This window comes from Saimiri boliviensis, chromosome 19 (assembly GCF_048565385.1).
Source record: "Saimiri boliviensis isolate mSaiBol1 chromosome 19, mSaiBol1.pri, whole genome shotgun sequence".
NCBI lineage: Eukaryota > Metazoa > Chordata > Mammalia > Primates > Cebidae > Saimiri > Saimiri boliviensis.
In genome coordinates this window covers 2917329-2934504 of record NC_133467.1, presented here as the reverse complement: position 1 = coordinate 2934504, position 17176 = coordinate 2917329, and the positions used below count along the sequence as shown (strand labels likewise).

The 17176-nt window shown below is 37.9% G+C and overlaps 1 protein-coding gene across 1 annotated transcript in view; it reads left to right on the top strand.

Annotated features, from left to right (window-relative positions):
- The window catches only part of CDC73 (cell division cycle 73), a 118939-nt gene that overhangs the window by 66345 nt on the left and 35418 nt on the right, over positions 1-17176 (top strand). The window contains exons 11-13 of the mRNA XM_039459975.2: positions 5732-5789; positions 10942-10977; positions 11241-11328. Coding sequence (XP_039315909.1) covers positions 5732-5789; positions 10942-10977; positions 11241-11328 — 182 coding nt within the window. The remainder of the gene's footprint in view (positions 1-5731; positions 5790-10941; positions 10978-11240; positions 11329-17176) is intronic.

Genomic DNA, 17176 nt, shown 5'->3' with positions numbered 1-17176 from the left:
TAATGAAATTTTACTAATTATGTTTAGTTATTCTAATGTTTCAGGAAGATTTAATAACTTGCCATGAAGCAGATTTTATAAGTACTGCAATACCCACTGAGATGTTTCTGGGGCTGGCATCTTTCTTTTTTTTTTTTAACTGCTAAACAGTGAGGAAGGTTTGTTTTATTTTTTATTTTTCTGTTGTAAATAGCCTTTATTATCAGTTTTTCCTCTGAGACTCTAGAGATAGTAATCCTGTCCTAGAAAGTTACAGTTTTGGAGCTTAAGCTGCTTACAGTTACATACTCTTCATCTCACCTGCCTCCCCCATTAATACCTGTGATTTCAAATGAATATAGATTTATATTTTCCCAGATATTTAAAAAATTTTTGACCACATATTTTTGAGCTTTGCTGATAAAATGTACTTTGTAGTTTTAAGAATCCCACTGTATCAGAAATGTTAGAAGGAACATTAAAGGAAAAAAAAAAAAGAATTTTATAGATAGGAAACCTAAAGCCTAGACTGAGCTTTGACTTCTCCTAGTTAAGTTTGAAGGAGAGGACTAAAACCCAAGTTTTTTGTAGTCTGTATCCATCCATACTACAGTTCGCACTGCCTTTTAAAAAATTCTTTGACTAGATAACAGAACCTACTTAAGATAACTTATTTTCCGGAAGTACAGGTTCATTTTTGTAGATCAGTATTTATTTATCGGATTTCTTATATAGGATTTGACTATGGAGCTAGCCACAGTGACCATTTGTGGAGTGTTTACTCAAAATCAGATTGTATGCTAAGCTTACTTGAGCTGTTACTGCAAATGACTCTCTTATAATAGTTTTATTATTATAATACCCACTTAAAAGATGAGGAACCAGTGCCAAGAGTTGCAAAATAATTAGTCCAAATATTAAATACTGATAAGAAAAGAGGCCAAGCTGGGAATTGAAGAAGGATTATCTAAATTCTTATTCTGTATGTGTTTTTTTTAATCAATCTATTACTCCTATTATTCTCTGTTACTATATTACATGGAACTGCTAGAGAAATTGTGGAATTTTTTTTCTAATACTGGCACAGCATACCCAGCAATCATTAATGGAATAATAAATGAATATTTTGTATTTTCACTTTTCAACAGATACATTTTATCTGTTTATATTTTCACTTTTTCAGCAGATACATTTTATCTGCTGAAAAAGTGAAAATATAAAATATTTATTGGTTAACTACTATGTACAACATTTGCATTTAGGCATAGCTTATTAAGTGTAGGTGATATAAAGTTGATTTAGAGACATTCCTCTTCTCCAGGGAAGGACTAAACAGTTTTATTTTTTTGGCCAGTTCTTTTTTTTTTTTTTTTTTTTTTTTTTTTGAGACGGAGTTTCGCTCTTGTTGCCCAGGCTGGAGTGCAATGGCGCAATCTCGGCTCACCGCAACCTCCGCCTCCTGGGTTCAGGCAATTCTCCTGCCTCAGCCTCCTGAGTAGCTGGGATTACAGGCACACGCCACCATGCCCAGCTAATTTTTAGTATTTTTAGTAGAGACGGGGTTTCACCATGTTGACCAGGATGGTCTCGATCTCTCGACCTCGTGATCCACCCGCCTCGGCCTCCCAAAGTGCCGGGATTACAGGCTTGAGCCACCGTGCCCGGCTGACCAGTTCTTTTGATTGTATTTTTTTGATGTCTCCCTGGATTATTATACATCTTGATTATTAAGAGAGCCTTATGGATAACCTACTCATTAGTGCTTCTCTACATTATTGGGTTGAGTCTCTGAATTTCCAATGGGGTCCTTCCCCCCCTTCAACATGCTGGTTAAGGGGCAAGTATTTAAACAGCAAGAAACTTCTGAATATTACTAACGCAGGTGCCTGTGAACCTAACTGGAATTTACTTCAAACCTTAAAGGATACCCGCAACCTGCTTTCTTTTCTTTTCTTTTCTTTTCTTTTTTTTTTTAAAGAGACGGAGTTTCACTCTGTTGCCCAGGAGTGCAGTGGCACAATCTTGTCTCACTGCTGCTTCTGCCTCCCAGATTCAAGAGATTCTTGTGCCTCAGCCTCCCGAGTACCTGAGATTACAGACGTGTGCTACCACACCCGGCTAATTTTTGGATTTTTATTAGAGACAAGGTTTTATTGTTACTCAGGCTGGTCCCAAACTCCTGACCTCAGGTGATCTGTGTGCCTCAGCCTCCCAAAGTGTTAGGATTACAGGTATGAGCCACGGTGCCCAGCCAACCTGTTTTCTAAGTTTAAGTTAAGCTGGTTAAGAACTTTACGTAAAGTACAGAAAAACAAGGCAGATGTGAGATTGAAGTCTCTTTAGTAACTTTTTCTGGCAACCTACGTGTTTCCAGTCAAGAGAAACTAAAAATCTTATGATAGGAGAGCTTGTAGAAGTTCTTCCTTTAGTCTGGTTTCTTTTAACTTCTGAATTCTATGGTTAAACTAACTCAGTGAGTGTGACAGGTTTCTTTGTCACACTCAGCGAATTGGCAGCTGTTTTGTTAAGTGCTATAGTTATAAATGGTTTGTAATTATCACTTGCATAAGTCTATTTTTAATCTTACAACACATCTGTGATGGAGAAATAGGTAACTGTTACTATGTGCATCATGGCCAGAGCTGTCCAGGCCAGTTTTAGTATTTTCCTGGGCATGTCTAGTACAGACCTAAAGGAGTCAAAATTTAAAGACAGGAATTGTAATGCCTCCTAATTCTCAGTTTTCACGGGATGTAGAAATAATTATTTTTGTATTCATGTAGTTAATGGTTTTGAATGATTATTACATGTTGAGTCAGATGTAAATCTGTCTGTCTAAGTGGCTACTAAATAGTAACTTTGGAGTTACATCATCTATTTATCCATGTATGTACATTCAACTATATGTCCTTGGGGGAGAGCGCTTCAACCAGGGTGGACGATTTTCATTTAATTGGAATGAGCAGATATCCTTGAGTGACATTAGAAGGGAGACATGAATCTGGTACTTTCTATATTGGTCTCCATTTCTGTTTGTGCTTTGTTAGGAGTAGCTGGTCCCTGAATTAAAGGAACTTATTTCAGCTGGGACTTACTAGAAGTACCAGCTATTTTTTCCAATGCTGGACAAAAATCTTAATGTTTTAGATCAGATATAATTTTCAGTATACCACTCTGAAATCTGTCACTTGACAGTTATTTAGAGACCATTTTAGTTTTATTGAGATGACTAGAAAAGTTTACATGATGTTTTCCTGGAGTTTATTTCTCTTGACTGTTTTTATTTAAAATCAGATGCCGTCTTTTTCATTACATAAAGGATTTGGCCAGATGGCTTGTTTTTGGTTATTTGATGTTAGTGTAGGTAGTTTCCCCCTTTTGAAGGAAAGTAAAATGTTTATTAAAACCTTGTAATTTTCCTCTAAAGTCAATAGATGATTTATGAACCAGCTTTACTTTCCTTGAACTCACAAAGCAAGAGTTAGCCTGATTGCAAATAAGCAGTCTCAGAATGACCACAAGTGTCAGTGTTTGCCTGCCTTATTTTTCTCCTTCGGTTTTCATCAGGTTTTGCTGCAGATACGCATGTCGTTTAAGAATTTCTTTTGACTTGAAAACAAAGCTAAATTTAAGTGTCTCTTTCAGAACTAGTTATAGACACCTTTATCTGTTTTGATTCATGCAAACTATTAACAATGAGCATTTGAAATCAGCAGCGATTTGACATATTGTTTATTATGCTTGTGTATTCCTTGATTTTTCTGTAGCACAGCTGTTTCAGTCAGGAATAATACTCTTAGAGCTGTGGTTCTCAAGGGGGCAGTGCTAAGGGTAGCGCTGGTTTCTAAGAGGTGTTCTAGAAGTTTGTGAGGGTGTTTACAGTTAACAGGATGATTTTTAAGGGCATTTCAGGACCAGGGGAGGTAGTAATCCAGTGGTGTGTGGGACAGTCTTTGTAAACAACAAAGGCCAGCTCAGTGTTCAGCAGGACTTCTGAGTGAGTGAGTGGTTGGGTATATGTGTAGGTGAAACACTTTTTTATAATTAAGTAAATTTAAAACATAATTGGAACATAAAGTATATTTTGTTCAGTTTTAACATGTACTGGATTTTCTAGACATGTAACTACAGTGTACAATGAGGGAAGCTTGTACTTTGCTTTGTTTTGAACATTCCAATGGTTCACCATTTCAAAAAATCAAAATTATGTTCTTGGCATTTGAGTTACCAATATAATATACCAGTCTGTGGGCATTTGTAATTGTTACATTCAGTATGACTTCATGTATAGGAATAGCATCTGGTTAGTATGTCTTCTGGTATAATCGTGTCTGAGACTTACATACTGAAATGCATATTTGTATCATAAGTCCCTTTCCCTTCGTCTTCTGCCTCCTCCTCCTCTTCTTTCTTCTTCATTCTTCTGCCTCCTCCTCCGCCTCCTCCTCCTCCACCTCCTTCTTTCTTCTTCTTCTTCTTTTTTTTTTTTTTTTTTTTTGAGACGGAGTTTCGCCCTTGTTACCCAGGCTGGAGTGCAATGGCGCGATCTCGGCTCACCGCAACCTCCGCCTCCTGGGTTCAGGCAATTCTCCTGCCTCAGCCTCCTGAGTAGCTGGGATTACAGGCACGCGCCACCATGCCCAGCTAATTTTTTGTATTTTTTTTTTTTAGTAGAGACGGGGTTTCACCATGTTGACCAGGATGGTCTCGATCTCTCGACCTCGTGATCCACCCGCCTTGGCCTCCCAAAGTGCTGGGATTACAGGCTTGAGCCACCGCGCCCGGCCCGGCATCTATTCTTGAGTATATAATTGATATACTTCAACACTTTGCATATTTCCTTGTATATCTTACATCTTCAATAATTAAATGAGGTTTGTTATTTAGTTTTTAAGATACTGTCATCTGCTCTTAATTCAAATGTAACAGATCTCTTCTTTATAAATGTGATTTTTTCCCCGAATATTTCAAAGGCATTTAATTATTTGAAATGTGTATGTTTTTAAAAATAAATTCCAATATAACAAATTTTAGGTTTCTCCAACAGAACGGCATGTATCATTTATTTATTTTGAGATTGTTTAGAGGAAAAAAGATTGGCTTGATATTAGAACAGACAATGACATTTCTGAGAATATTAAATTGTCAGCAGTTAAGCAAATCATTTAAAAATATTACAAGCTTACAGTAACTGCTCTGTAGTGACTGAATTTATTTTACTCTAAAGATGTTTATTGTGTTCTCATTACTAATAGCATAAAAAATCAGGAGGCCGGGCGCGGTGGCTCAAACCTGTAATCCCAGCACTTTGGGAGGCCGAGGCGGGTGGATCACAAGGTCGAGAGATCGAGACCAACCTGGTCAACACGGTGAAACCCCGTCTCTACTAAAAATACAAAAAATTAGCTGGGCGTGGTGGCGCATGTCTGTAATCCCAGCTACTCAGGAGGCTGAGGCAGGAGAATTGCCTGAACCCAGGAGGCGGAGGTTGCGGTGAGCCGAGAGTGCGCCATTGCACTCCAGCCTGGGTAACAAGAGCGAAACTCCGTCTCAAAAAAAAAAAAAAAAAAAAATCAGGAGAGATTTAATATTTATTTTTTTCTTAAACTGTATGTCATAACATGTTCAATGGAGTAACTGATTGAGATAGAAAAAGAGACAGAGAGATACGAGATTTCTTTCCAATAATTAAAGTGTTTAACTATTATGTAAAGAAGCTTTGATCTCATTTATAATTCTTATTCTTTTACAGGAGGGTGCATCTGCCCGGAAGACTCAGACTCCTGCAGCGCAGCCCGTACCAAGACCAGGTAAAACTATAAAACTTTGGTTTTTGTTTTATTTCTAAAGATCATAATAGTGCAAGTTTTTTGGTATGTGTATAATGCTTTGAATAAATTGAAATTTTACTTATAATGCATTGCAAGGTCACATTTCTTTAGAGACTTGTTTCTGCTTAAGCAGATCTCAAAACTGTGATAATATAAATAAAATGCTTGCTAAACTTCAGTCAGCGTCATTAATACATCTTGATGTTCTTAGCAGGAAGACATAAAGGAATTACAGTGAAAAGCACACTAAATTATTCATTTTTGTATAGTGCATTAATTAAGCAGCTCAACTGGATTTTGTAACATTTTTTTACTGAAGTACTATTTTCCCCCATTTGATTCAAGGGTCATTGATAACATAGGTTTTAAGCATTGTTTTTGAATAATGAAGTTATACTATAGAACATTTACTTGAATAAATAGGTATAGTGAAGAGATAAAAAAAATTTTAAGGCCGGGCGCGGTGGCTCAAGCCTGTAATCCCAGCACTTTGGGAGGCCGAGGCGGGTGGATCACGAGGTCGAGAGATCGAGACCATCTTGGTCAACATGGTGAAACCCCATCTCTACTAAAAATACAAAAAATTAGCTGGGCATGGTGGCGTGTGCCTGTAATCCCAGCTACTCAGGAGGCTGAGGCAGGAGAATTGCCTGAACCCAGGAGGCGGAGGTTGCAGTGCGCCGAGATCGCGCCATTGCACTCCAGCCTGGGCAACAAGAGCGAAACTCCCTCTCATTAAAAAAAAAAAAAAAAAAAAAAAATCTAAGAAAATGTTTTTATTTTGGTTAAAATTTGAGAAAAATGTTTTTAAAACGTTTTTAAATGTTTAAAAGTTATTTATGTATATCCATCCTTTCACCAATTCTCTTGCAGTTCCATGGTATTATGTACACATGTGAATTTTTTTTCTACAGCAGCACAGAATTATAATTTTAATAGACTCATATTCAGCTTTGATGCTTAGAACTTCAGGTATCTGTGTTTAACATCCAAATTTCTGTATCATTTAAAAAAATGTGTTAAACAAAGGTAGTATTGAAGTTATTTTAGAAAAATTCTTCCCTCTATTCCTAGTACCTAAAAAGATTCCTCTTCACAGACAACAACACTATATTTATTTTCAGTCTTTTGAGTTTGTTTTTGATGTTTGATGTTTTATTTAGCATAATTTCAGTGTTGGGCTATACCACTTGTCTTTTTTTTTTTTTTTTTTTTGAGACGGAGTTTCGCTCTTGTTGCCCAGGCTGGAGTGCAATGGCGCGATCTCGGCTCACCGCAACCTCCGCCTCCTGGGTTCAGGCAATTCTCCTGCCTCAGCCTCCTGAGTAGCTGGGATTACAGGCACGCGCCACCATGCCCAGCTAATGTTTTGTATTTTTAGTAGAGACGGGGTTTCACCTTGTTGACCAGGCTGGTCTCGATCTCTCGACCTCGTGATCCACCCGCCTCGGCCTCCCAAAGTCCTGGGATTACAGGCTTGAGCCACCATGCCTGGCCTGTCTTTTTTTTTTTAAATAACCTCATCAGTACTGTTGAAAGTAAGTATGAAGAAGGAAAATAAAGGATTGGAAAGCACAGGCAGTAACGTAACTGGATCTTCTGCGTAAGTTTCGCAGTATCAATAGTGTAGATTTGGATATCCTCTTATTCAAAGTATGTTTATACACAGGCTAATTCTAAAATGATATAGATTATGAATATTAAATAATTTCTGGAGGCACTTCACAAGTACGGTACAGGATGGCTTATATTGGGATGGTTTTGCAGGGTAATTTCCCTGTGTCCTGGATTCATACTCCTCTTAGATGCAGCTAGTATTTCCTTTTCTTCTTTTTCTTTTATTTGACAGTAGGTTTGTTTGAAAATTTTGTCATTACTGTTTTTAAGTAGGAGTGGAGAAGAGGAGTGCAGTCAGCCTTGTTACAGTCAGACGAGATTGTATGTAACTGATTAGGGTGACAGGACTCTTTTTCAGTAGAGATGATGATACCAGAATCCATTGTGAGAGTGTGAGGAAGAACAATTAAATTCAACAAATATTATTTGAATTTCCATGTACTAGGCTCTTGTTCAGAAACTAAGAGAAGCTGAAGAAGCTTTTTGCAGGAAGGAAGAAAAAGGTGAAGGAAGTAGGGGTGGACAGATGGGGTTGGGTCCAAAGAATACTAACATGAAGTATAGGAATATTGTGGGGGCAGTTGAATCCCAGATAAGAGAATTGTTTGTTTTTCTTTGGAAGGCAGGGATGGCAGGTTATGGTTTGTCAGAAATGGTTTTATATAAAAGGAGAAAAGCCACCACCTGAGGATTCTAACTTAGAATCTATAATGTAAAATTTTTTCTATTTTACATTTTCGTAAAATAAGTTGGTATATAAAGATAGGGCAGGGAGGCACTGATATCCAAACAAAGCGTTTTGTTCAGATGTGTCTTGTGATAAAATGGAGTTAAAGGGATTGGATTCTGCTAGCCAATTACGTGACTAGGGGAAGATCATGTGTGTAAAGTAAGGAGTTCTAAGTCTTTTTCAGTTGCCCTGCTAAAGTGAACTGGGGATTAAACTGATGGAAATTTAATCTGAAGAAATGTCTCATCATATCTCAGATGCTCTAATGCTTTCACTTACTGCTTTACACCCATACATCCACATTTTCTACCCACCATTCTAAAATAATTAAGATTTTTACTTTCGTTCAGCATTAAGACTTGATTGGAATGGATAGCAGCAGTTTGAAGTCTTTATTTCTCCTAATTAGTGTATTTTTATTTTGCTGCCGAAATTTTAAATGTATCTGCTTATGGGGGTGCAGCTCCATTTTGAAGGGATATTGTTTAATATCTGACATGTTCACTAGTATTATTTCTTTAAAATTTGAAAAATATGTGTGCCCAAAATATGTATGGCCAGTGTAAAAAGGGGGATTATAGATGTATAACTGTTATTTATTGGGTAGAGTTTGGATAATTTTGAAATGCGGGAATGAACCGCCTATTCTCTCCTTGAGTGAGATACCTCAACGATGGAGTTCTGTTTTTGAGCATTTATAGATTTTTATTTCTCATTTCCTCAAATATTTATTTAGTGCTGTTGTGCTAGGCAAGTCTGGGTAAATTTAATGATTTAAAGTGTTTACAGTTAAACATTTTATACCTCTAAAGGTCTAAAAATTTCCACTTCTCAGAATTCATTTAGGGAATGTAACTAACAAGAGCCACGTGTTTTCCAGTGGATTCACAAATACAAGCATTTGAAAAGCCATAGTTTAGAATTAACTATCATTTCCTTTTTATAGCCATATTAAATTTCTTGTACATACCATTGTCTGTCTTCTCTCCTCTTTCTTAATGTATACACAATCCATACTTGACTAATTTATCGTTCTTTTGAGGTGAGTAGGTAGCCTGTGGTACTAGTTTACCTGCTTAACACCACTCATGGGAGATTGAGAGAGCGAACTAGCTTCTGTTTATTTTATACAAAGACGCTATTCAGTCACGTAATTTATAACCTAGCTATTGGTTGGAGTACTTCTCCTCTCATTCCACAGTTACGAATCTATGTGCTGACGATTTCCAAATTTATATCTCCAGTTCAGACCTCTGGTATCTTCTGTTAACTGTGTGTGTAACATTTGGATTGGCCATAGGCATTTAAAAACGAATTAAGGTAATTTTTTTCCCTGCTACTTTCCCCAAGGTCTCTTACTTTACACTCTTGGTGCTTTTTCATGGAGTGACACCAGCATCAACTTCGTATCTTAAATCAAAAACTTGGGAGTTACTCTTTATTCATCACATTTCCTTACTCCTTTTCTCATCTGTTAGTGGGTTCTGTCAGATGTACCTTTTCTGTATTCCAAATTTATCTATTTTCCTTTATCTCCACTACCACAACTCAAGTAGACACCATTATCCTCTCTCTAGACCAGTGGGTCTCAGTATGGTTGGCTGCCTGATGTCAGCCTGTGACCTCTTTATTTCTGGTGCCAAGAAAATAGATACAGAAATTAAGGGTAAAATAGTGTCGTAGCATCTAAGTACATAATCATCTTTCTAGAAATTCATTGTTATTATATTTTATTCAATTGGCTTTGAATTGGAATTTAAGACAAAAACTCATCTTAACCACGCATAGTTGGAGTAGCCCCTTTGTTGACTGTTGTAATAATCCTAATTGAACTTTCTGCTTTCACGCTTGTACCCTTTCCAATCCCTTGTCCAAATCCATTGTTTTTTTTTTTTTTTTTTCTTTCAGAAGTGTGACATGAAAATAAAGTCTTGTCACTTTCTGGCTTAATAGTTATAGGACTTTCCAGTGGCACTTAAATGCAAACTTAATATTGCTTAAAAGGCCCTACATGAATTGGTCTCTGCATGTATTTGTTACCTCATCTCCTGCCATTCTTCTTTTCTTCCCTGTGGTCCCCTCATTGGCCTTGTTTCAGTTCCCTAAGTGTGGCAGTTTCTTCCTGCCTATGGTATTTGCCTACATTCCTACCTCTTACCTGGACTGTTCGCCTACTTGTTCTTGGCAGGTTGGCTTGTTTTCATCTTTCAGATTTCGGCTTAAATGCCACCAGAAGCTTTTTGCATTCTATCCTTCTCACTCTTGGACTTTGAGGCCATTCGTAAGTCAAATAAGAGCTATTTGAAGTTAGCACTGTGATAACAGTGAGGGAGATGACTACTAAGTGAGTAAAGGGCAGGCAGTGTAGAGAGTGTGGATCTGCTAGGTAAAGAGAGGATTCACATGCTGGGTGGGGCAGTGTGAGATTTCATCATGCTACTCAGATGTGCAGTTCCAATCTTGTGAATTGTTTGTTTCTGGAATTTCCTATTTAATATTTTCAGACCACAGTGGAATGTGGTTAACTGAAACTGCAGAAAACAGAACTGTGGATATTGTATCTTCACTTTCTCCTTTTGACTACAGATTGTTGAATAATGCATTTTAATATTTTTGTGAAGCAGAATGTTACATGAAAAGATAGTAAGTTGTAAGATATGTCTTCTGATTTACAGTTAGTCATATGTGAATACAAATAATTTTTAAAATACCCCTTATTTGTAAGTTTGAAAATAGGAATATGGTTTTTATAATACACAGTGTGATTTCTTTTCTTCTTTACAGTTTCTCAAGCAAGACCACCCCCAAATCAGAAGAAAGGTGAGGTTGCGCATATGATTTTTAACTTAATTTTAAAAAGTGAATGGTGCAGCTGTGTCCTATATTTGTGTTTGGTATCCATTCTGATTAGTCAGTACTCAAGCCATACTGATTATTAAATATTTTTTAATGTCCACTGGCTTAAAGTATTTTTTAGATCAAAAGAGTTAAAATTCTAATTTATAAACTTTTAACTTTTAGTAGAGAAAGTAAGTGTAATTCCTAATAACATATTTTCTACCTGTAAAATTTTGTCTTTATAGGATCTCGAACACCCATTATTATAATTCCTGCAGCTACCACCTCTTTAATAACCATGCTTAATGCAAAAGACCTTCTACAGGACCTGAAGTAAGTAATTTATTAAACTGTCCTGTTCATAGGACATTGAGATATCATTGGCAAATAGTAGTTACTGAGTCAGTATTATTTGGAGAAAACAGTTTCAGTTTCTGTGCTATAGGCTTTACATGTAGTATGAAGCATAATTTTTCAAAACCGAATATATTCTTTTATATTTGGATCCTTTAGGGAAACTTACAGAAACTTCTGGCTAAAGTCCTAATGAAAACAGATACTATCATATTAACTTTTAATATGAATTGTTTTCTTTTGATGTTTTTCTCTGAGAGAGCTTGAGGAAATTCTAAAACAAATTCAGATTCTCTCTGAATATTAGATGTTATCCTAATTGGAAAAAGTAGGTGGGTGGGTGCATAGTTATTTAACCTAGATAGCAGTAAAAGTTAAAGAAGTGAAAATGAAACCTATACATGATGATACAATTTTCAAATGCTTAACTTTTCAAAATTTTTCATGTCTATTTCCCACCCCCCACCCCCCACCCCATTTTCATACTAAACTGAATACAGTCACACTTGTACCCAGTTTGTCCTGATAAACATGCATCATGGTTATTGGGCACAAAATAAATCTCTTCCTCCCCAGTCACTTTCAGATTTAAAATTTAAGTAGTTTATATATATTTTCCCATAGCATTTCTTCTATTAAAGAATATGAGTAGGCCGGGCGCGGTGGCTCAAGCCTGTAATCCCAGCACTTTGGGAGGCCGAGGCGGGTGGATCACGAGGTCGAGAGATCAAGACCATCCTGGTCAACATGGTGAAACCCCGTCTCTACTAAAAATACAAAAAATTAGCTGGGCATGGTGGCACGTGCCTGTAATCCCAGCTACTCAGGAGGCTGAGGCAGGAGAATTGCCTGAACCCAGGAGGCGGAGGTTGCGGTGAGCGGAGATCGCGCCATTGCACTCCAGCCTGGGCAACAAGAGCGAAACTCCGTCTCAAAAAAAAAAAAAAAAAAAGAATATGAGTAGACATACCACTTTTAAATATCATGACTACTTTAAAATCTGTGTGCTAATTCTTGGATTGGTTACAATTTACAGAAGAAAAAGGCAATATAAAAATTGTTTTAAATAAGTTTCAATGATACATTAACAAGGCTTAAAATGAGCCATGTTTAAGTGATTTTCAGAATGCTGTCAAGTTTTTTAGACACAGTGTTGCAAAATAAAGTTTTTCCTCGGATTTTTTTTTAGTCATACTCATTGTTAAAATGGGTGAATATTTTAAATATTCATCTAGATACTATGGGCTGATGTAGGTTTTTAAGATAGTTCTTTCTATCAGAATGCTTTTTATGAAACAGGATACAAAATGGAAGAACTCAAAAATTGTAATATATACTATTTTGGAGGATAAGGGAGATACTGTGATCACTAGTTGGAGAGAAGGGGGTTAACTTTATTCTGCTTTAACATTTTCATGTTGTTTGTTATATTCTCGTAGTACTTCTTATTAAACAGAAACTGTCAGATTTTCCTGCTGTGTTACGTACTTGGTTATTTGATTTTGGTATTTGTTAGAAATTTGGATGGTTGCTCACTAATGTTAATTAATATGGCTTTATTTGAAATAGTACTGGCTTGAAGGCATGTCCTTCCAGAGTGATTCTGTGATTGCTTTGCTAGGTGCTTCTAGAACATCTCAAGCCTTAAGTTGATTTTTGTGTTAAGTTTTCAACATCAGGACTTCTAGTCCGTCCGGGTAGGATAAATTCAAATTTGAATCAGATCCGACTGACATTGGCTGACAGATTATCGAGGAGCCTCTTTTCTTTCCCTGTTCCGGAAGCAGATCACGATGGATATGCTTCCCTGACGTTTGACTGGAGATGGTTTTCCTGCCTTAACCTTTGATGGATTGTGTGACTTTCCGTGGCTCTGCTTGTAGCTCCTTTGCGTCCTTTCCCCATGTGGCTGGTAAAGGCCAGTTCTCAGTACTGCCTACACGTTCCTCATGAGCCATACGGGTGGACTTCATTGGTTCTCAGCATTTTCTTCATTTGTAGCCCATGACTATTTTCTTTCTAGCTCATCTGTGCATTTCGGGTGTATATGACATTTTATTTAGCATTTCCGGGTGTTTGTGTATAAAGTGCCAGTTCTAATAATGTAGTATGCCAGATAGTATAACCCATTTTAGTAGGAAGTTGTTAGTCTGCCAAATGTAGCAAATTTCTTAATTCATGTTTGAATCGTACCTAAGGAGAATTAAAAATGAAGCTTATTTTGTAAGTTATTTGCCCACTTAGCTATAGATTGTTTGCATTTTGGATACACTAGATGTTAGAAATAAGTTTTAATGTTTTTCTAATCAGTGATGTTGATGCCTTAGCTATGAGACACATTCAGATGAGTTTAGTGGTAACTCTCATTAGGGGAGATTGATGTGTATGTTGGTCCTATTCTTTCAGCTAACATCTACAGAGCAATAACTAAAAAGTAAATTATTCTGTAGACGAATATACCACAAGCCCAGCCTTCTAGGAGCTCACATGATAGTGGTACTGGTTTGTCACTAATTGCAGCTGCTGTGAAATAAAACACGTTTAGCACCTAGTCTAAAACTCAGTCTCAATGCCTTATTCTAAGTACAGTGAAAAATACTCTGTCTTTTGACTCGGCAAACTTGAATCACAATCTGAAGATAGTTTCAGAAACAAATTAGACCTCAACAGTTATCAGCCTTTAAATGCTTTATCTAGTTTCTCTCACAAATTATGTGCCATTAGTGAGAAAGTGTGTAATAGTGATTTTTCATAATATGTAAATACTTGAAATTTATTGTTTTCTACAATTTGAGACCTAAAAATGATATACAGTATATCTAGTTTGACCCACACTTATTCCTGAACAAAAACACCGTTAGATAAAGTTTATTTTAGCCTTTTATCCCTGTCATGTGTACTTGCAGAGCAGGAAATACAACCAGGTCTCCTGATGATCAATTTAGTATTTGCACTGTGGAGATACCTAACAAACATTCAGATGAAGAAATTAAGTTTTTATGTAATTACAAGGAAATTGAACAGCCTGCTCCTGGATCACTTTTGGGAAAAGGATGAAATTAATGGTGTTTTTTTTTTTGTTTGTTTGTTTGTTTGTTTTTTTGTTTTTTTTGGTTTTTTTTTGAGTAAGGGTCTTTCTCGTCACCCAGGCTGGAGTGCCATGGTGCAGTCTTGGCTCTCTGCAACCTCTGCCTCCTGGGCTCAAGCAATCCTCCTGCCTCAGCCTCCTGAGTAGCTGGGGCTGCAGGTGTGTGCCACCACACCTGGACAACTTTTGTATTTTTTGTAGAGACTGGGCTTCGCCATGTTACCCAGCCTGGTCTCGAACTCCTGGGCCCAAGTGATCTGCCTTCCCTGACCTCCTGAAGTGCTGGGATTACAGGCATGGGCTACCATGCCCGGCCTCAAAAAAATGATTTGAAACAAATGAAATCAAAGATAGAATGTACTGGAATCTCTGGGACACAGCTAAAGCAGTACTGAAAGGAAAGTTCATAGTGCTAAATGCCTACATCACAAAGTTAGATCTCAAATTAACCACCTAACATCACACTTGGAGGAACTAGAAAAACAAGAGCAAACGAGCCCCTAAGCTAGCAGAAGAAAATAACCAATTTCAGAGCTGAACAAAATTGACATGTGAAAATCCATACAGAAGATCAGTAAACCAAAAGTTGGTTCTTTGAAAGAATAAATAAGATTAATAGACTGCTGGCTAGATTAATATATTGCTAGCTAGATCAATAGAGAAAATAAGAGAAAAGATCTAAATAAACACAGAAATGGCAAAGGGGCATTACCACTGACCCCACAGAAATACAAATAACCTTCAGAGACTATGAAACACACAAACCAGAATACCTAAAAGGATAAACTCGGAGAAACATACAACCTCTCAAGATTGAAATCCTTAACAGACTAATAATGAGTTCCAAATTTGAATCAGTAGTAAAAATAAGCTATCAACCAGAAGCCCCCTAACCCCAAACCAGACTGATTCACAGCCAAATTCTACCAGATGTATAAAGGAGAGCTGGTACCCATCCTACTGATATTGCTCCAAAAAATCAAGGAGGAGGGACTTCCCTAACTCATTTTATGAAGCCAGCGTCATTCTGATACCAAAGCCAGGCAGAGGGACAATAAAAAACAAACACAAAAAACTGCTGGCCAGCATCCCTGATGAGCATAGATGCAAAAATCAATAAAATACTAGAAAATCAAATCCAGCGGCACATCAAAAAGCTAAAACACTATGATCAAAAAGCTAAAGCACTATGATCAAATAGGCTTTATCCCTGGGATGCAAGATTCGTTCAACATACGTAAATCAGTAAACATGATTCATCCCATAAACAGAACTAAAAAATTACATGATCATCTCGGTAGGGGCAGAAAAGGATTTCAATAAATCCTAACATCTCTTCGTGTTAAAAACCTTCAACAAACTACCCATCAGAGTAACATACCTCAAAATAATGAGAGCCGTCTGTGATAGTCCCACAGCCAACATCATGCTCGACAGGCAAAAGCTGGAAGCATTCCCCTTGGGAACCAGAAGAAACCAAGGATGTCCCCTCTCCCCACCGCTGTTCAGCGTAGTGCTGAAATGGGAGAGGCTTCCTTGCCCCCCTTGCAGGGTGTGCAGTAGGGGCGTGCCTCGCTGCTTCAGTGCCCTGCTGCTCACACCTCTAGGGGAGCAGATAGATAGATGGGCAGACTGTGGGGCTCCGACCCCACAGCGGTGTCTTTTGGTGGGTGTTTACAACTGAAGCCCCAGTGGGCATGTATTGCAGGGTGCTCTTTTGATTTGCCCTGTAGGCGGCTTGAGTTAACCAGCTAGTGAGAACCCTCTACCTTATCACAAGGACAGAGGGATTTCTATATCCCAGGATTTCTTGCCTTGGTGTAGCAGAAGAATTGGATCACATGTGGGCTTGGAGAATGAGTGTAAGATTTTATTGAGTAGAAGTAGCTCTCAGCAGATGGGGAAGCCTGAAAGGATATGAGTTTCCCCTGGAGTTGGGGTGCTCTAGCCAAACTCTGCATCACTCTGAGGGCCTGTCAACCTGCCGGTGCCCATTGGCGTGCTCTTCCGCCAGTGTGCTCTCTACCACCATGTGTGCCCTTGCTTTGTCTTCTTTTGCCAATGTGTTCCTCACAATATCCAGCCACTTGTGTCTTCTGCTGATGGTGCTCCTCTTGATGCCTGGCCACTTGTGTGTGTGCCCACTAGGGTCTCAGGTTTTTATAGTCCCCAGATGGGGGCTTGGCGGGACAGGGTGATCTTGGAAAATGGAACATTTGGGCATGAAGACAGAAGTGCCTTGTCCTCATGTAGATCTGTGGGGGTGAAGCCCTAGCCAGGGACCAAGCCCTCTTCTATCCAGCACTTGCCTTCCCCCAGTCCATATCATTTAAAGGGACCATGCTCTTCCCCTCCCAGTACTCACGTATCAGTACTGGAAGTACTAGCCAGGGGACTTAGGCAAGAGAAGGAAATAGAAGGTATCCACATAGGAAGTCCAACTATCTGTTTTTCTAGACAATATTATTCCATTCGTAGAAAACCTCACACTCTCTACCCAAAGGTTCCTAGCGCTGATAAACAGTTTCGATGAAATTTCAGGATACAAAAATTACAGTACAAAAATAAGTAGCATTTCTATACACCAGTAATGTCCAAGCTGAGAGCCAAATCAAGAATGCAGTCCTATTCACAGTAGACAGTCTCTCTCTCTCTCTCTCTCTCTCTCTCTTTCTCTCTCTCTCTCTCAACTTGAGGTGCATTAAATGACTTAAATGTTAAATGTAGGACCTGAAACTG